The sequence below is a fragment of the Protopterus annectens genome, chromosome 3.part0 (genome assembly GCF_019279795.1).
Source record: "Protopterus annectens isolate FY-2018-M chromosome 3.part0, PAN1.0, whole genome shotgun sequence".
NCBI classification, from domain to species: Eukaryota; Metazoa; Chordata; order Ceratodontiformes; family Protopteridae; genus Protopterus; species Protopterus annectens.
The window spans coordinates 1,993,838,734-1,993,859,875 of NC_056731.1; the positions used below are offsets into that span (position 1 = coordinate 1,993,838,734).

At 34.8% G+C, this 21,142-nt stretch overlaps 1 protein-coding gene across 1 annotated transcript in view; it reads right to left on the reverse strand.

Moving 5' to 3' along the window:
- LOC122797239 (growth hormone-releasing hormone receptor-like) overlaps positions 1 to 21,142 on the reverse strand; it is a 549,995-nt gene that overhangs the window by 426,719 nt on the left and 102,134 nt on the right. Inside the window, exon 3 of the mRNA XM_044066087.1 lies at positions 3,262 to 3,276. Within this exon, the coding sequence (XP_043922022.1) occupies positions 3,262 to 3,276 (15 nt within the window). The remainder of the gene's footprint in view (positions 1 to 3,261; positions 3,277 to 21,142) is intronic.

The following is a 21,142-nucleotide window of genomic DNA, read 5'->3' on the forward strand; positions in this document are numbered from 1 at the left end:
TATTGCATACTAATACATATGTGCCATGGCAAATTGCTTTTATCAGTTATTTGAATTTTTTTTTTGTAAATCACATTCATTTATTGATATTACAGTTAGTAATTCTTTCCAATTTGCAGAGTAATTTGAACTTATCTAATATGAGATTGTTTTAGATACTGATGCTTTTATATATGTTTCTATAACAGGAAAGTTTAATCCTCCCTGTTTCCATGGTCTGATATGATGTATTAAAGCTACTCTGTTTCTTTTGGGAAACCATAAAAAAATTATTAGGCATCAATTTATTTCTTTAAGTATATTTCTTTATGGCAACAGTTGTATTGCCATGGCTATATACAGGATTCTGGGCAGTAAAACAATTTTTATTAACTGTAGTCTATCTTCAAATGTTAATATTATTTTTTTTCCATTTTTCCACAGAGATTTTAATTGTATTGATGATATTATTGTAGTTTTTTGAGACCAATTCATTATCCTTGCATAACTCAATTCCTAGATATTTAAAGGTAGATTCTTGTTTCCCTATGATGTGCCCCCCCCCCCCTTAGTCTGCAGTTCTTTTTTTATTTAAAAATAAAAAGTTTGATTTTGATTTATTGAAATGGAGTCCTGAATTCATGTGAAATTTGTCAATTAATATATCTAATTCTTCTAATGTCTCTTTTGTATTAGATAATATCAGGTAATATGTCATCAGAAAATAACATTACTTTAGAATTGCATTGTTCATAAACAACTATTCCTTAGATTTTTATATTGTTACAAATTGAATCTGCCAATATTTAAATAACCAGAGGAAATAGAATCATTGACATAGGATATCCTTCTTGTGTGCCTTTTGTTATATGTGTAGATTCAGAGGTAAAAGGCCCTAACTTGACATACGCTAAATTATTTGTATATATATTCTTTAGGAGATGAACAAAGGCTGCAGGAAATTCAAATAGCATTAGAATTTTGAATAAATAGTCCCAATTTAGCAAATCAAAGGCTTTCCCTATATCTAAGCTAATTATGAGTGTTTCTTTATTTTCTTTATTAACGTAATCTATAAGAGAAATTATCCTTTTAATATTGTCATGTGTGTGTCTATGGTATATAACTTCAGTTTGATCATTATTTATTGTTTTGGATAGTGGTATTTTCATTCTGTTAGTTAATATTGTCATAAATATCTTATAGTCATTATTTAATAATGATATAGGTCTATATGAGGTACAGAGGTTTGGGAATTTGTTTTCCTTTAGGATTGGTGTGATTAAGGAATATCTCCAAAAGGGTGGTATTAAAGCTTGTGACTGAATTAATTTCTAATAGAGTTTTATGGAAGAGGGATAGTATCTTTGAAGGAAAAAAGTTTATATATTTCCATAATTATGCCATCTATACCTGGAGCTTTATTATTTTTACCCTCTTTTATTGTAGCTGTAATTTCTTGATAGGATATGGGTGCTTGCAGATCTAGTTTTAATTTTTCTATTTTTTTTTATATTAGAACATTTTTCATCTAGATATAATTGATCAATATGTATATTTTCTTTCTGGAAATGTTCCATATAGTGATTTCTATAGGCATCAAGACTGTCACATATATCCGAGAAATTATTCCCTTTCTTTTCATGGAAAATACTTTTAATGTTATTAGCTTGCAATTGTATTTTGATTCTTATGGATAAATTATGTAGATATTGGGAGAAGTGGCCAAGGTATTAATTTTTAGTTTTTCTAAAGCTAAACTAGTTTTGTGTGTTAGATTTTCATTGTATTTATTGTTTAATACTTCTACTTTCTTTTTCATCTCCAAATGATTTTGAATTTTTTCAGCTTTTACTGACAAAAGTTTGGATTATAGATCTAATAATTCAGAATGCCATTCTCTGATTTTTTTTACACCAAGTTAGGGTTTTACCATAAATGTAAGCTTTTAATGAGTCCCATATCATTATTTTATCTCTGTGGTGTAATTAATATCCAATAAGAACTGTAATTCATAATAACCAGGGTTTGAGCTCTTTAATTTTAGTTATATATGCTGGAATTCTGGAGTTAAAGGTTAATGGTTTGTACCATTTTGAAGTTTTAGTATCAATGAATTGTGGTTTGAAAAGGGGCAGGGAGTGAATGAAATTAATGATTTTAGAGCGTAAGACATGGATAGCAAATATTTTATCTATTCTAGTTTGGGTACCAAATCTGTGATCTTGATGGGAAAACAACAAAGATTTATCTTCTTTAAATTTGAAAGTATCTACAAGATGAAATGATTCTACCCACTGGTTTAAAGCTTTTGATACAGCAGATGTACACAGCTGTCTTTTATTTGTAGTTTCAGAAATATCAACTATACAGTTAAAATCTTCTCCTAATATTAAGTTGCCTTTATAATTATTGGAAATGAAATCCAAGTGTTTCTTAATAGTTCATGTTCCAATGCCTGAGAACCAGTATAGATTGGCTATGGTCCATATTCTGTTATTATATTTAACTATTACTAATGCCATAAGGTCTTCTTTATCTTCATACTTATAAATGATTTCTTGTTAATCACATTTGTTTTCCATAAAATTGTTACCCCTTTTGTCTTTGTCTTACAAAGGCTGTTTGGCCGAGGCGCTAGGAGAATATTATTCTTTTTGGATTATTTATATTGTTGCTGCTATTTTCACTGTGCTGTTCCACTAGTTTTTCCTGTGGAAATTAAAGCTCTTTCATCTGGAATTGGAGTCATTGGTTTTTTTGGACGTGGTATTACAATATTTATCCTGTTCCATTTTACCAGCCAGTTCCATGCAGTGGCCACTCTGCCAGTGAATCACTCAACACACCTTCCATTCCCACAGATATTTCCATGAAGGAAATCTGATGACTCTATAGCACTTCCTGGCAACCCCAAACACCCCTGGAATCAGCTAACCCCAAATGCCCAACACATCCAAGCAAGCTCACCTCCCAGACCACTGCAAAGGGTACTGCACAAGACCAAGTGCTCTTAGTCTTTCACAATAACTCAGCCTTCCACTCTTATGCAAGTCCTTAATGTGTTTGAACCAAAATACATTTTAAATATAAAATTGTGCTTATATATTTATTTATTTATTTTTATCAAGAATCAACTTAATGAGCGAAACAAAGTGTTGGGAGACCATCAATATGTATAAATGTGGTGTAAAACAGCCCTTTTATTATATATTTTTTGTCTGTGTACTGCATACCAGAGGCTCACGATGCACCTGAAGCAAAGCTTCACTTCACTGCAACTTCAAGCCAAAATTCCTTCCCTTTCAGCGAGGCAGCAGCCAGGAAAAGAACGGAGAGCAAACAAATAAAAAAAAAAAAAAACCTCCCAACAAGCCGCCACAACAAGAGATAACACATTCTTCCAGCCTTTCCCCCTCTCACTCAGCAGATGTATAAACAAACTATTCTCTACCAAAATATCCCAAATCACAGTTTTATCCACCCCTTGCCCTGGATCCAGCCTAAAACACCAAATGTCTCTTCCTAATACACAAGCATGAGTAAAACTCAATCACAAGCTGCAATGTACAGCTTCCCAGAGATGAAAATGGCAACATACAACAGCTGCCAGACACAGCTGCATCCACACACACCATGTCAGACTTAATCAAGCAGCACTCGAAGCTATAATACCTGCCATAATTGATCTTAACTATGTTCAGACATAATAATAATGACATTTGTATTAGCTGCCAGACACAGCTGCATCCATACACACCATATCAGCATTGATCAAATAGCACTCGCAGCTGTGATACCTGCCATAACTGATATTAACTATATTTACACAGAATAATGATGACATTTGTACTAAGAGCTTTCTACTATTATTTAACCAGGATATACATGACATTTCTAAATCATAATTTAACTGAAGAAGGCATTAGTCTCCATGACAGCATTTTTTTTTCAAAACACTCTACTGGTACTGCTATTATATATGATGTCAATTTGTTACATTTGAGTCTGAACTCTGATGAATGGTACCTTGTTGAGTTAATTAATTACTTAAATTATTATAAGTAAAAACAATGAAAAAATGAACAAGATACGTGTTCATTGAGTTCAAGTAGGTGAATAGAAACTTCTATGTTTGTATTATATGTTGCTTTATTTGGCTTATATATAATGTAAATAGTAACCCATCTTGACCTACCTTTGTTTGTGAAGAATTATTGGACGCTTTGAACATTCTGAATAAATCATTACTGTTTCTCAGTTGTTTAAGAAACCCTTCTTTTTTTTAAATAAAAACAGATAAGTGATGTACCATATCAGTTGATACTTTTGAGAGATGTAGTTGTAAGAGTTATTTTTTTGGGACAGCTATCTTGGAATCAGTTTTTTGTTTCTTCTTTCTAGCATCAGTCCAAGGATTTTTTTTTTTTCTTTTAAGAGTAGGGGCCATTCATTCCATTTTTTCTGGGAAAGACACTATGTTGTTGTTTTTGATGAATATAGTAGCTTCTTCTAAGTCATTAAAGGTTCTCATCTTATTGGCAAAAAAGTATTTTTATCTTGGCTGGATAGGCCATCCGTGTTTTAATGTTGTTTTGTTTCAACAGTTTTATTATTGGCCAGACTTTTTTCCTTTGTTCTAGTATTCTGGAAGAATAATCACTGCCAAACCTTATCAGGCTTTGACTGTATTTTAAGGGTGATTTTCTCCAAGCAGATTTTAGTATTAGTTCCCTGTCCAGAAATGAAATAAATTTTATTACTATGGCTCTAGGTGGAGTATTTGTTGAGTTAGAAGCAGGTTTCCTCAGTGATCTATGCAGCCTTTCAATTCCAAATGAAAGTCCCTTTCAAGTCTAAAAATTCAGGAATCCAGGTTGTTAAGAATGAAATATTGTCTTCTTCTTCAGTGTTTTCAGACAGACCAAAGATCCTTATGTTGTTTCTCCTTTCCCTGTTTTCTAAGCCATCTATTTTGTTAAGCAGCCATGTATTCTGTTTAAGCAGAAATTCTTTTTTGGAATTCTTCCTCTTTGAATCTCCCTTCAGTCTTTATATTTATTATTTTTGTATGGTGTTGCAGCAATAGTTCCTTAAGAGTATCAGTCTAAGTCATTTTTAAAGCCATCCATCTTCAAAGATAGTTCCTGTAAGGTAGATGTCATCAATTGCAGTTCTTTTTTCAAAGCAACATCTGGATGAGAATTCCTTGAGTTGTTCATATTCAGTGACTCAATATAGCTCCAAGTTACTTGACAGGAAAATTTTTGTATATCTCCACCATAATTGATATTTATGCAGTTTAGTAGTTTATCTATAGATTTCTGATGTTTTAAACTTAAAAATAATAACATTTTCCTATATTATTATACTAGTTTATGGAGCTCTCAAAATTCACTGCTCTCAGCTAGCCATCTAGCTTGTGTTGCATTCTTTAACTGCAAAGAAATTAACTCTATCAGACTTGTGGGAGGAGTCAAAAAGTAAATTATTTATGGTAAGCAGAACAGGCTTAATCTATGTGAGCTGCATTTAAACTGCTCTGAGATGATTTTTTTCTTGGTTTACAGCCTGCATGCTTACATTGTTTCTTGTCTTTTATTGCAGTTTGTTTTACCTTAAATATGTTTCATGTTCTGGTGGCACCGTGGTATGGAGGAATAAAGCCCTGAGTACAGCCCAAGCAACCTGGGTTCAGTTATTGGCACAGATGTATGACAGATTGACAGTGACAATGGGTGTGGCTGTCTTGGAGGGAGTGATCGTGCTGTGGTCAGTCTTATGAGATCTAACAGAGGTTGGATTTCAGAAGTACATAAGGACTGGGCTGGAGGAGGTGGAGAAGACTGATAAGGTGTGACAGCCTTATACTCAGAAATGAGCACAAGCTCCTGTAGTCCTCCCATTGCTCCTAGTATATGCAAGTGGAATCAGTACAAGGGTGGAGTACAAGTCTAAGTGGAAATAAATGTTCAGAAGTTACAATATGATGGCCTCACTTTAAGACATGTGCGGAACTGTGGACATGGGGCAGTGGGTACAAGTATATAGGCTAGGTCAGCAGATGTAGGAACAAAAAAGAGCTAAAAATAAATAAATAAAATGAAAATGTTTTGCTTAAATGTTTTCTTAGATTTGCTTGAAAAAAAAATTTTTTTTATTGTTAAAAACCACTGTTGGTTCTAATGAAATGTTCATAGTTATGATTATATGTAGCATATGGGCCCATTTTAGTAGCTTCATATCACATAATTTTCTCTCTAAAAATCACCCATTAGATTTTATTTTTCAACTTTATCAGATAATACAGTCTCAAAGAACTATTCTCTTAAGCTTTGCATGCACCATGTTATTTACTATAGAACTAGGATGATTTTGATTGCTTTAAGAACTTTATGACCTATGTTTTCCCATAGTATTTGTTTGCAAGTCTATTACTGAGTTACAAATCATTACATTTAAAAGTTGTATTGAAATATAACTGTGCAAAATGACCCCATTTAGTGATGAAAGTGCCAACTGATTCACTTTCGAATTATGGTGTTGATTTATTTTTCCTCTCCAACTCACAGATTCATTTTTCTACTCAGTTGTAGTCTTTAATGTTATACAGTTATTCACTGGAAGCATTGTTTTCATTTTTTCCTACTTCCAGTTCCATTGAGAATAAATAAATCATCTGTGAATCTATTAAAATATGTGACATCAACTTTATGTGTAACTTAAATGTGGAGCATTTCTCCCCAGGCCTCCATTAAAAGTTTGTTTTACTTAGTTGTTCTTTGCCCAGTCAACAAAGCCAGATAAATAAATAAATAATAAATGCACCCTCCAAGACCACAATAGGAAATACAATAATGCAATGCATATGTGTACATTTATACTTTGAGTAATATACAAGTATACTAGAGGAAAGATAAAGTTATAGTCAGCATTTTATGATAATATTGACATACTCAGAAGGAAACCAGAGAGTGAAAATGTTAAAGTAGTATTTCAGAAAGTGTTTCAGTTAGTAGAAGTGGATATTTTTAACTCATTCCATTCAGTACAGCTCTTTTGAGAGTGTACCTTTAATTTCCAGTGGGTATGGCTTGAGTCCTGAAAAATAAAGTTAGCACCTTACAATTTTAACACATACTTATTGACAGAGGTCAAATATCAATACAGTTGTGTTTGCCATATTGTATGCTTCAAGATAAAATAGTCTGATAACTTGTATATAGCATGGCTTTAGAATTATTAATGCAGATATGAACAAGCAATATCTGACACCTAGACACAGCAGGAGGTAACTGCAGAAATGCCTGGGGGCGCACCCAGCTCTAATAAGAAGGAAAATAAAGAAATTGTTTTGTGCATGGTATCCATTTTTAACTTTTCTGGATCCCATTTTAGCCAGCCAGGTCCCAGTTTGCTGTAATGAATGCAAACAAGAACCATGTTTCTGTGTTTGGGTTTTTGCTCTTGTGTGTGATGTACAAACTCTTCATTTTATGATGGGGGAGTTTTGAAAATTGAGGTAAATCTTCCATTACATTACTTTATTGGACTCTTTCTGCTTCCTTTTGTCTTTCTCCTAGTTTCCCACTGTATTAGATGGCACAGAAAAGTGTCATGCATTTTCTCTCATATTATATATAATATGACTACATTAACTTGGCTTAAAGATGCTATGTCAGTAGTTCTAGGTGGAAACCCGCATCTAGCTTCTTTATCTTGATGTGATACAAATTCATCCCCCAAAGATGCCCAACAATGCAGGATACAAGCCATACCCACAGAGACAGAATTTTGTCATTTTTATTAATGGAGGAGACAGTAAGGAAACAATAAGATTTCCACCAAAGCCTTAAACACAATGATGTAACTTTTATAGAAGACAGAATCTGCCGTAGAGTTACATGGTGCACTTTACAGACTTCTACAACCTTCCAGTAAAAATCTATTTAACATTTTAGTTCAGTACTTCCTAAGGCAGGAGTATCTATATACTATGACATGAGAGTAAGAAAAGAAATTCACTAGGAAATTTGGATTAATAGTCTGCCTTTTCCTACAAACATTCAATATAATGTCATATAATAGCATTTATATTACGCTGTCGAAAACTCAAACTGTCGACAGTGTAATAATCGACACAAAAATGTCGAAACCCCCCCGAATATCAAACACACACAAAAAAAAAATACCCAAACACAACACAAATTGCTCTATGTAGGGGGGCAAGCCCCCCTGCACCCCCCTGCTACTTAAATATACCAAATCCGAGATCAAACTACATTGCAGTAAATGGAAATCTCCCCTTACGGAGATTTCCATTTACACGCGTGATGACTTTCGCTTTTGACATTTTGGTACAGACAATATCAGGCTTTGATATTGTCGGCCTTCGACACAGTGAAGTAGACCCATATAATATTATATATTTATTTTATTTTATTTATTTATATTATATTATATTATATTATATTATATTATATTATATTATATTATAATATAATATGTTGACACTATATGTATGGAAAATGTGGTACAGCAAACATTTGGTAGTTTGCATAGCAATATTCCATTTTTAATTAAGGGATTAAAATAGGAATTTCATAACTCCCAAATAAGATCTGAATGTAACAAAATAATCTCATTGATTGTAGATTTAAATGCACCAAACTGAAATTCCAATCAACCTGTTGTTAGTGCCATTTCAGGTTTGCTATAATTCCCAGTGCTTAAGAAAGATGTATATAGTTTCTTAATAGTACAAGTAGCACCACCATATAAGGCTCCAAAACATGTCTATTTATAAAATTAGAAATTTGCCTTATTATCTTTGCACCAAACATCTACACTGGAATTCTCAAGCTGACTTCCATGAGGGAATGACATTCATATCTTACTAGAAGAAAAGTGGTGAATTACTGATGGGCTCTCCCTCATGCAAAATTGCTGGATTAGACATTTAGAAAGGAACTAAATATGCCTGTGACCTATCAAACCCATCTATCTATCCACAACCCATTTTTTTCCCATTTTTGCACGTGGGATCAGACTGTCACTTCAACAGTAACAATCATCTATAGCCAAGGTTCACACCACCAGGGGACCAGCCTTGCCATAGTTGTTCCACACCACACACTCGCATGCACACTCAAACCTATGGCCAATTTAGAGTGTCTAGTTCACTGACTGCATGTATATGGAACTTGGGAAGTGCCCAGAAAAATCCCAGTCGAACACAGTCAGAACTTGCAGACTCCACACAGAAAGTACCGCAACCAATTTTTGAGCATAGTATTTATCCCACTGCACCTATGCATGAATAACAGTGATTATTGTATAGTCATCTACCTATATCAGTCTTGACAAAGGTTCTTGTACATCTTTAATTTTCTGTCCACCACATATTGGTAAAAAATCTGTACAAGCACCCTTTTACAGCTAATTAACCATGACAGTTATACACTTACAAAGTTCTTAGCAACATACGCTGATAATTAAAGTATAACCGCAGTACCAAATAAAGCAAATCAGACTTAAGTCTCCAGTAATTTCATACAATAACCGCTGTCTTTTTTCTACAATTAAAAACACACATATAATGCTGCACTTCAATTTACTGCTGTTTATAACCTATTTTCACAAATAAGCATGTTAAGTGTTGAGGGGGAAACATGCACATAAAAATAAATAAATTTGTTTCTATTATAGCTTGCAAATAGCCAAGTTGTCCGAATGGTAATTGCTCCATTTTCAGACATAACCCACAGGAGAATACAAAAAGTGATAAAAAAATCATAAAGTGCATATTACATTAAGAAATGCAGCTACTTCACACAAGTATGGATGTAAATAAATGACTTTATAAACAGAACTCATATATGCACATCAGCATTTAGTGTATTTTTACACAATATTTTAGCAATATGACTTGTGTCTACTATTGTTCAAAGAAGAGTCCTCTTCACCTTTAACTATGCAGATAAAAGGCTACTGCCTGTAGGCTAGAAAGTAAAGGTTGCCATGAAGTCTGATAATTGCTTATTTGAATAGAAGTTAAATTGTAGTGCTCAGTCTTTAATAGAGGGGTGCACAACACCATCTAATAGTAATAATGGCAGAGTTTTTTAACAGCATTGCATAGCCAAATGTTACAGCACCTAGAATTTTCAGTACACTGTTTTGCACAAAATCAAAGTATACACGTGATAAAGCTTGCATTTTACACAGTACAATTCACAAAGTTGTGTTCTAACTTCCCCTAATTGGTGAGGGTGAAATGCAAAATATTGGGGTCTACCAGAAGTACTTGCATGCTAGTGTTATAACTCCCACTTGCTCAGTCTGGTTTAACTATTAATCTCTCCCAACACCTGACCCTAATAATACGCATAGCCATACCAGAGCAATAAATCTAACCTAAAACTGCCACCCAGTCCCTTGTTCCTTAACCCAAAAATCTGACCCCCCCCCCATCACTAAACCTAAATTCTTCAACTGTTTCCTAATCCTAAACTACTTTCCTGCTCCCTAGACCTAAAACTCCCAACCCACTATCTAACTCAAAATTCCCCTCCTGCTTTCTTAATCTAAATCCACTTCCTGATCACTGCCCCATTGTACATTTCTACCCCTTCCACTCCTTCCCTACAGCTGCTATAATTACCTCTCAAACTTGTACAATGTGTGTCTTCTGCTTAACTAGACTCATATTCAAGCTAGAGCTTGAGTGACAACCTATATGAGTTACAAGATGTTGTAACGCCTGGCTCAGTACAGAAATCCTGAAGCTTTTGAGGCCTGAATACTTGTAGCAGAAACAAAAGATCGTCTTCTATTCATCCAGTATAAGGAATGGAAAAGAATACTTGCTTATCCTATAGTCAACACTAGAGCAACTTGTAAACATACAAAACAATCTATAGACATATGAATAACTTACAAGGATTGTCTTTAATAAATGTTGAGGTTTATTTTTGGTAGCTGTTACACTGTTTACCACCATAATGACTATTAACATTCTGCGAATCTGGCAACATCTGCACTAGACCTAATGATAATGCATTCCCCCATGGTGGTTCTGGAACATTACATTCTAAAATCCATATTCTCATCAAGTATCTGTATCCCTCTGTCCAAACTTCAAAACAGAAAGTGTCTCCTAAGACAGTAACAGCACAGATGTTTAAACAAATGGGAGAACCATATTGTGTGACACATTTATGGCATATGCAATTGCAAAGATATGTGACAGTGTTATCATTTCTGCTTGAAACTGCTTCCTTGCACATGTATATACACAGATACAGAGTTTTCTTTTCTCTGTTCACATCTACATTATAGCCTGGCAATATAACACAAAGGGTTCAGACTAAATGCTGCTGCTAAGCTTCATCCTATAGCTCTGAGTTTGATTCCTTCAGATTCCAGTTGCACATTGCATGATTCTGAGTAAGTCACTAAATAAAAGTAATATATCAAGGCTTCCTCACAAAAGAAAACTTCTGCCTAGTTACATTTCCTGGTTAACAAATGAAAAAAAGAAATGAAAATATCATTCCATAGGCATTTTTGTCTGATATCTTTGCTGATATCAGGACATATCCATACACATATGTTTATAGTCTGTCTTTTAAGTACACTTAGGGGTTAAATAATATAATTATATGCATGTCTTAATGTTGGATGCATCTTAAAGGGAATAATTCCTTTTTTATGTCAAGAACGTTTACAAAAGAGTCAGAAGAAAAGTTTTGCACTGACAATATTTGGGTGAATGTTACTAAGAGAATGAGAATATGTAACTAATTAACTAAGCTAGAAGTATCACACAGTGTTCTGCATTTCGCCAGTCATACAAAAATCAGGGTAATTATCAGGTTACTTCTTGAAATACAGAATCAATTGATAGAGTGCAACATAACTGTTCTTCTGATATTGATGAGGTATCTGAATTTGATCTGTTTTAATTAAATGTATTCTTCTCAGTATTATTAGTCTTAAAATACATTTCTTCTACTGATCTCATTAATCATAAGCCCTGTGTTTAAACCCTGTGTTTACTACTGCTCATTTGATATAAACTGAAATAGGTTTATTGAACAATTCATAATTTCAAGTGATGAAAAATTATTCTCCGCTACATGAATGTGTAAATTTTATCAAATTTCCAAAATAAATATTTAGTTTGTCATGTAGATGTGATACCTGAAGGTAGCCAGGTAGTGTGCTTCCTGAGAAATCCATCCATCCATTCATCCTCAACCCTTTTTTCCCATCCATCCTCAACCCTTTTTTCCCATTTTTGCATATAGGTAGGGTCAGGTCACAGTAAAATTTGATTCACTGTAATGTCCTGAAAAGAATTGTGTAAATATATGGAAGGATTCCATATAGACATACATTTGTAATACTGAGTGTTTTTAATGTTGGCAGAAGTGATTGAATAAAAATATAATCAACTCTTCCGGGATTAATTTGTGGGAGACTGCACAATAGCAGGGAACAGGAATTTGTTCTTTCACCAGTGTTGTGTGATCTTGGAGTTGGTATGTTTATAATTAGTATGGCGTGGGGGTGCACAGGTGCACATCCACTGCAAGTAATATGAACTTTGTTTTTATTTATTGTTTTTTTCATTCTTTTACGTTTTGAATATTTAGGATCAACATTTTGCAGAGTATGCTTTTAATAAAATGAGTTTATTTTAGAACATATGCAAATAGTTCTATTTAAAATGCACTGCTCAACCATTTCCATGTCAAACATTTAGAAAATTGTTTACCTATTAACATTTCAAGAGTAAGTTTGTCCTACATTGTTCAAGTCAATATCCATGTTAACATTTGACAATCAATTGTTAAAATAGTTCTTCAGTTACTTTGCCGCACGAATAGTAAAGAAAATCTGTTCAGTTAACGTCTGCGACATTCAAAGTGGCCATAAGATTATTTCCAGTCACATAAAAGAAACTTCTAGATTTAAGATCTTCAATCAAAAATATGAGTAAACTTTTCCAGAGTTATAAATCTAACGTAATTGTACGGTAACACATTAAAGATTTGTACACATTATTATTGTTTCCCAACTCACAGTCACTATGCAAAACTTGACTGGGGCAGGGTAGAACTGAGGGATAGTACATATGGCTGCCACTTTTGTAAGGACCAGGGCAAGAGTATTTTGACCTCTAGTATGTTCTTTGGGTACTTGACCCCAGGAGTTCCTGTTGACGAAATCAAGGAATTTCAATTTTTGTGCAGAGCCTACATATGAGGTATTGGTCTACAGTTTAGCAATGAGTAGTTAAAGTCTTCTAGGATGATGAAGTTTTTGTGTATGAAGTTTATCCAGTGTATTTAAGAAATGGACATGGTTTTCAGTGGTCATCAAGGGGTCCAGTAACATGTTATGGTCTTATCGTTGGCTTTTTTAAATCTCAGTAAATTTGTTTTATGGATTTCTGTGATTCTGTCTTGAGGTGAAGCTGTCTTTTATAAATATGGATACTCCACCACAGATCCTTACAGGTCTAAAGGCACAATAGGTGCAAAACCCTGATAGAGAGTGGGTGCTTTATACACCTAAACCAGGTTTCAGTAATAATATCCACATGATTTGGCTGTAGTCTCCCAAAATGCAATTGCATTTCAGTATGTAGATGATTTAGTCCTCATTTTCTCTACCACCCAGTACCAGAACTAGAATGTGTTACAAGGAAGTGTACTCCTCAGTGGAGACATGATTACAGCAATCTCAGCTGATACTTAACACAAAACAGACTCCTATACTTACATTCACTTCCAAACCTAGCTCAAGTGACAAATCTGCCTTTACTGTCTCCTCCTCAGAGAATGTCGTCCTGTAAATTATCATGCCTGAAAAACTGCTGGGAGTTGTAATAGATGATAAATTTAAATGTGTTGTCCATTTTCGACAAGCCATTAAAAAGTCACCAAAAATCTGGCCTCCCTTATAGAGCTAAACCCTATCTAACTGAGCATGATCCCAAAGCCACTGCAGTTACCTACCTTTTATCTTCCCTCATGCATTCTTACCCTGCTTTATCAACCTACAGACCTCACAACTGTCAAAAATCAAGCAGTACTGCAATAAAATAATTATATCTGCAGCTAAGCTACCCAGTAAAACCCATCCAGCTTAACTGGATTGAGATTCCTAACTACCTTAGCCTTACTCAACTAAAAATAACTCATAAGATTTTCCATCATACCCATAAAAGTCCATCTCTTACTACTCTTCTCAAGTAGTACAGACCACCAAACAGATCTTAGATCAAACACTCAGTATCTTGTCTCCACTGGAAAAAAGCTCATGATTCCTTTGTGGGTTCAAATTACTTTATTTGCATCTCTCAATTATGGAATAACTACCTTCTCTCACTGACATAAATTATGCAATTAACAGCATTTAAAATTTCACTTACACCATAACTACATATTTGGGTGGTTCTTTCATTGCTCACACCTTCCTATTTAGTATATTTTACAAGATTATATTGCTGATTACCTTCAGTCATTGTTGAAAAGCTATCATATAATCTCTATAACTTTTATTAGTAAGTTCTCAAATTCCTATTTAGCATCTCTGTCTTCACCTCTTCAGTCTACTCTTTCAAAAAATGAGGTAAATCTAATGTTTTGTTAAACTGTTTCAAACTACTTAATGTTTTAGTTTCCATCCATGACTGTATACTACAACGATGATTCAGATTTTTTTAGTTTACTGCTACTATGAATTTATTGGAATTTTATTAGATTAGTACTTAATAAAGTAAATATTACCTTACCAAATGTTTGTACTGTGAACTTGTACATAATACTTTATATAGTGCTTCTTTTTGTGGAGATTTTCTCCCTGGCCTGTTCATGGGTTCATAGGTCAGTACTAGGCTAACTGCCCTTGCAAGTCATTTTAAGCCTAGCCAATTATCCCTTGTGAGACTCAAACCCTGCACCTTGTGTTTGTAAGGCAAACACCTTAACCATTAGGCCACCCTCCCAACCCCTTTGTGCTGAAAAGGAGTATTTTACCCAGTTGGACTTTCCTGTTTAATAAATGTTAATAAGTAAACACATAAATAAATTAATAAGAGAACAATATTGCTTCTATGGTTTGTCTGATTATGCAAGAAATGCAAAACAAATACTGAGGAGCGAGTAACAAATAAACACTAAGCTTCTGCCAGAAAGGTGTTATGGACTTCATGGCATGTGGCTTGCATGAGACCGGGATTGGTTATTTAGTTCCTGTAGTGGCCTTGAAATGCAGTGAAAACACCATAGAGTGTTACTGATGGATCTATTGCATCTCTTCTACATTCAAGTGGTCGAATTTTAAGTTGGATTAAAAAAATTAAAAGCTTCAACACACTAAAAAGAATTTAGAAAAAAATAAATTTGTTCGGGGCAAGAACCCCTGCACCCCCATGTGGGTGTGCAATATCCCCTAGCGTCCTTTACTAAATGCACTACATTGATTGCTATGCAACCATTCACAAAAGTGAAAGGAGCATATATTGAGTTATCAGACAGGCTGCAAATAGAAACTTTTCCAGCAGTGATTTCCTGTGGAAGACAAAGATCGCGAGTTGAAAATAAGACAATTTAAATCAAGTTGAATTCTCCTTCATTGGGAACTGACTGACTAATAAGGCAGTTACCTGTGATGTTCTTTGTTGTATAAATGAAAGGATTTCATCTTTGTTAAATTTATTTTTCTAGATATAACTGCTTTTTTTGCTTCGCCCCAAAGTATACCTTTCCTGCAAATCCAGGCAAATCCAGATAAATTATTATAAATTTGATAAACGTGATCAACAATATCTGAGTCAATTGTTTTGTTCTAAAGACAGCCTCTTGGAGCCAACAATTATACACATTTCATTAAATGTATATTTCTTATGTATGATTATGATAAAATTGAGCACATTAATGTATTTTGCTTTGTTTCATACAATCACACTTAAGTCCTGCCAGTAAACTTTACCTGTTTTATCTTTTTTCAGTATCATAGGGCACCCAAACCATGTTTCAGGGACTTCCCTCTAGAACCACAACACTGAGGTAACTTACTTACGTTCAGAAAAAATCATATTAGTGTTTCTGTTTTAATTGCAACATTGGGCAGCCAGAAAAAAAGACAATTTTAGTGTAATCAATTTTCTGTTTTCTTCCAGTCACCCATTACATAATCCATTATAACAAGAGTTTTTGGGGCACTGAGAAATTTGTTCTACTGTCTGTGTCCCCCCAGAGGGGCAGGGCCCCGTGGAATTGCTTATTATTCCTCCAATGCTGGCCATGTGAATTATAAAAAAAAATGAATGCAGTTTATTTCATAAAAGGTAGTCTGAACTGTGTAATTTGTTGTGAATCTTTCATGATGGCATAAACTGTATTTTTAGTGAGTATAGCAAGATTTTTAAATGGAAAGCATGTGTTTGGCCTGTGCCCATTCAGTTTGCAGATTTTTGCATAACTCCTATGTGTCATTGTCCATAGCACTAGCATGATGGCACAAAGAGTGTAAAGTACAGTCAAAGACACCAGTTAAGTGGAAGGTTTTACAATGATCTTTCAATGGATATGCCCAGCTCAAGAGAATGCAAAATTCTTCATAAAGTATTTAACAATGTATTCTCCCCTTTAGGCTGATGTGTGAATGCAGGGTATTATGTTTAAAATCTTAAAATCTATCCATCTGGCACTTTTCCATTTCCATTATTTAAGATGTTTACACCATCTACACTGGGTTTAGTCTTCAAATAACACCAAGTGGAAGCTTATTAAATTCATCATGTATCTTTCCCTAAAGATATCATAGATAAGACAGTGTCCAAAGTACGTTGTGTGCCCTTGGATAATCTTATTATTCTACTTCCACCCTTCAGTTGTGAAATTTATACTAAATCAGCCTTTAGACAGCTACCTACCTTTCATTAGTAAAGCTAGGATTTGTTGGGCATGTAGTTAGTATGTGTTACCATCACAAAACTACACCTATAGGTTAGCCAGTGTTTTTTGTCATATTTGGGATCTTTATCACTGCCTTACAGTGGATATAGAAGTCAAGTAACTCAAGGAAAAAAAACTCCGGTGTACCTAGGCAATTTTCTTCATCTTTGGAGAAAGGCAGCAACACAGAGAACAAGGGAAAAGAGTCTTTCAAGACATGGATGTCACATTGGTATAGGACAGGGTGGAGGATCCCAACAAAATTATTTGCTGGGTTTGGAAGTAAATATTTTATATTTCCCGGGAATAAACTTGTGAAAGGAAAGAGCTAAAGTGATTACATGTATGGAAAAAGTAAGTCAAGGTAGGGGATCTTATGTTCTTTCCTGGTATGTTACCTTTGGATGCAGAACAGTAGTCCCATGGAGAATGTTTACCAGAGATAAAGTGACCTTATTAAAAGATGAATTGGAATAGCACCGCAAATTAGGATGTTAATCAAGTTAAGGAAAATCTGCACATATGGACAAAACTGTTATTTGATTTTAACTGGGTATATTTCTGACATGAGTATTCAATGTCTAATAATGATCATAAATTATTAATGGAAATGCACGCAGCAGGGAAGAGGAAATGGTGTATTGCTTCCTTCTTCTTAGGTTTAAAAGCTGCCCCGGGCTAGCTTTCTATAGGGATAATGGGGTTGCTAAAGGAAATTACTTTGTTGGAATCAGTAGCTATTTGGATTGTACTGTTGATCTCATTCAGTGTCACCATCAATCCCTGCTACTGCATTTTGTTTTGCAATATCTAAAACTGAATGAACCAGTTGCAGCTAGACATGTTCCTGTCATGAATAATGTTATCCCTGTTAGTGTGTCTCATTTGCACCTGAGAATATTCAAAGCCTTAGCAACAGAAACAGAGAGTCACCAGACTTCCATTCCAGAACAGGTCAGAGAAATTAAAGGTTTGAGGCAGGCTGACTGAAGAGGGAACACCTTCCTTCTGTTAAACTGAAATTGTACAGCAGGGTTTGTAAACAGTTCAAGACATTTGTTGAAAATAATCACAAGGTTTAGGCAATCTTTCCTCTGTCCTTTGTTGCATTTCTAATGTATCAGTGGTGGGCAGAGATGTGCTAAGGAACATTAAGATCCTTTTAACATAGTTTTGCTTTGGGCTTCGATCTCAAAGGTTGACGAGTTATGCAAATCACTAGTCCATTAACAGAATGATTAGAAGTTAGACTGGTATGTTTTCCAGAATGATTGATCAGACAAATTGTGGGAAATAAATCGATACCTTTATGGCAAGAAGGGTTTCCTGCCTTTAAGACCAACTACTGCTCCTATGTTGTTCTGGACATTTTGTCAATTTTATACAGCGGGGCTTCCATGATTAACAAAATAATTATAGGAAGGAATCCCCACAGAACAATTAAATCTCTAGTTTCAAGGTGTTCTAATTGCCATATTAGTGTTACTCTGGCTCAGTGCATCAAAGTCTGACCAAATGATAAAGGCACCCATATAATCTCCAGAAGTGCTCCATTGGCCTTATTCTGTGCAGTGTACTGACTAATTATTCTAAGAGCCGACAAACAGGAATATGATGTGGGTGCAATATTTTCAGTTAATACTTCATAAAGCCTTAAGGCAAATGGTATTTATCTTACAAAGTTTTCAATCCACTCCTTAAGAATCGTAATGCATCTGAATTTAAAGGAGGATGGAGGGGTGTTCAGTGAAGTTTATGAATAGTAGAGGAAGATGGGCAGGGTCTGCATTCAGTAAAAATATAATAATAAAGGAAATGAGGGAGGAAAGCATGTAATTTATAGAAATTATCTAATATTAATGTCATAAGAGTTTAACAAAATGGGAGAGTCATGTAAAAGAGAATATTACTTACCAGAAAGTCTTACTGTGTTGTTGTTTTTTTTTTAAATCCAAATGTAGTGTGGTTGGTGGTTCATTTCTAAATTTTCTGAGGTCCTGGAAGAGGACTTTTCAGAGACCAAGTGGAGAACGCCTAGATTTAAAAGCTGAACATTTCATAATCATGGAGGACTGAGATAAAGTCAATTTATGTCAAAGATAAAAAAAAAGTAATAGAGAAACCTCATATAACATTTATTTATTAACTGTTTGCATTTGTTTTCAAGTGGTTTCTGTGCTGCAAAGTGGATTAATCAGTGTTGCTGTATCTATTTTCTGTGTTTTAGTCACTTGTCAAACATTAGCCAGTTTGGCCAGGTCTGTGAGTCATTCTAGAGCTTATAGTAATTAAACATGGTGAGAGTGAGGGTGATTACTGCAGTTCTAAGATGATAAACATTACTGTTTAGAGCTTTAGCTGTTTTCACTGACCCGTTCATTTACCGTCTTTAATGTATTATTGCACAGAGCTGCATTTCTGTAATGTGCACTCCATATACACAAGCACTTTCCATTGTAACTCAACCTAATATGGCCAAACATACACCCACATTTGTTAACTAATTAGACTCCTCCCATTTAAAAGCATATCAAGCTGCTCATACCTGCATAATGTGCAGAGCCATGCACCTAGTTTGTTTATTTATCTGTCCTTTGTTGACTAAGTTAGTCCCACTAGGCTAGTAGCCTATTTTCAGGGAGGCCTGAGGTGGTATTTATACTACTATGGGAAATTTGGCCTAGGCATCAGGGAACTTCCCCTACTGTTTGAGAGGTGCTGTAGGATCTTTCATATCCACCTGAGCTACACCATCTCAGGCAGATGGCGCCTTGGTTTAATCATCAAAATGATGGTACACTCAGAAGTGCAGCACCCCACATGCTTCACTGCAGTGTCAGAAATCAGTCTACGTGGTATGGGAACTGAACTCACAGCATTCTGTGCCAAAGGTGAGTGTGCTACCTGTTTGCACCACTGACACCCCTTAAAAGTACCCCATAGCAGTGTATAATAAACACTACATTAGCCAATAGCAGCTACAAATATTTCAACACTACTGTGAATCAACTTAGCCCATAGTTGCTATAGCAGCTTCACACTACTGTTAAGTAAGGCTCCTGAACAGTGCTGTCACAAATATACCCAAGATACACATTTACTTATACAGCCATACCTATATAACTGCACCACCCTGCAACTCCTTATATCAATCTCAATCAAGTTTTACTTCACAATGGACAATGTGGGAGGTCAGCCTACTTTTTCCCCTCTGTTGCCTGCCTCATACATTAAATATCCTAAAGCAGTGTAGGAACTACCTAATGTTCACAGGTTATGAACTCCCACTAAATGTAAATAACTCTTGCTTGTTAGACAAATACTTAGAGATGGAGGTCTTGCTCTCACAAAAAGATACAAACTGTGGGCATTGCACTAACACACCATATGATATTCTCCCATTCCTGAAACATAATGTAATGTCATATGCTGACACCTTAAAGAAATACATACCTAATTCTCTTAGCATCTGTATATGTGTAATCACTTAAACCTGGTTTAAATGCCCAGAAAGCACTCCCTCCATACATGGGTTTAACACCTACCATGTTTTCAGACCCAATAGCAACTGTGATGGCATATCCATATTTGTCAGAGACCATATCAACTCCAGAAAAATTTCAAAACATTCACAAATTGAATTTATTAAACTCTAATTCTCACTAAACAAAGATAAATATCAGTTTATCATCTGCTACAGGACCCTTTCCATGATGACAGAAGTCCAAGTCAGTTTCCTAAACATCATATATGGCCTGCCTATGAAAATAACATTTTTCCCTTTCTCTTTTTATTTCTATCTTACTGACTGCTGAAGTGCATTTGTACCTCAATTGCACAGCACCTGCTGCTCAGTAAACTAGTGCCTTACAAAAGAAAATGCATACTGCCTTTCATAACAGCTATAACTTGCAGCTCAGACCCAAGATCTGCATGGAACTGACAGTGTTTATTTTACCTATCTTCTTTCTTTTTTTTCTCTCTCTTCTGTAGCTCCAGCCCCTGCTATAACCAATTCTAATTTTTGTGCCCATTTACATTACATTAACATACTTAATTCTTACTATTACCTTTAGTATTTACCAGTTTTTCACTCTGATAATTGTTTTTCTTTCTGAGCTTGTTCTGAGCCTGGTGTAGCCTTGCTCACTTTTCTCCCCTACCATACCCCCAATCCCACCCACCCCACT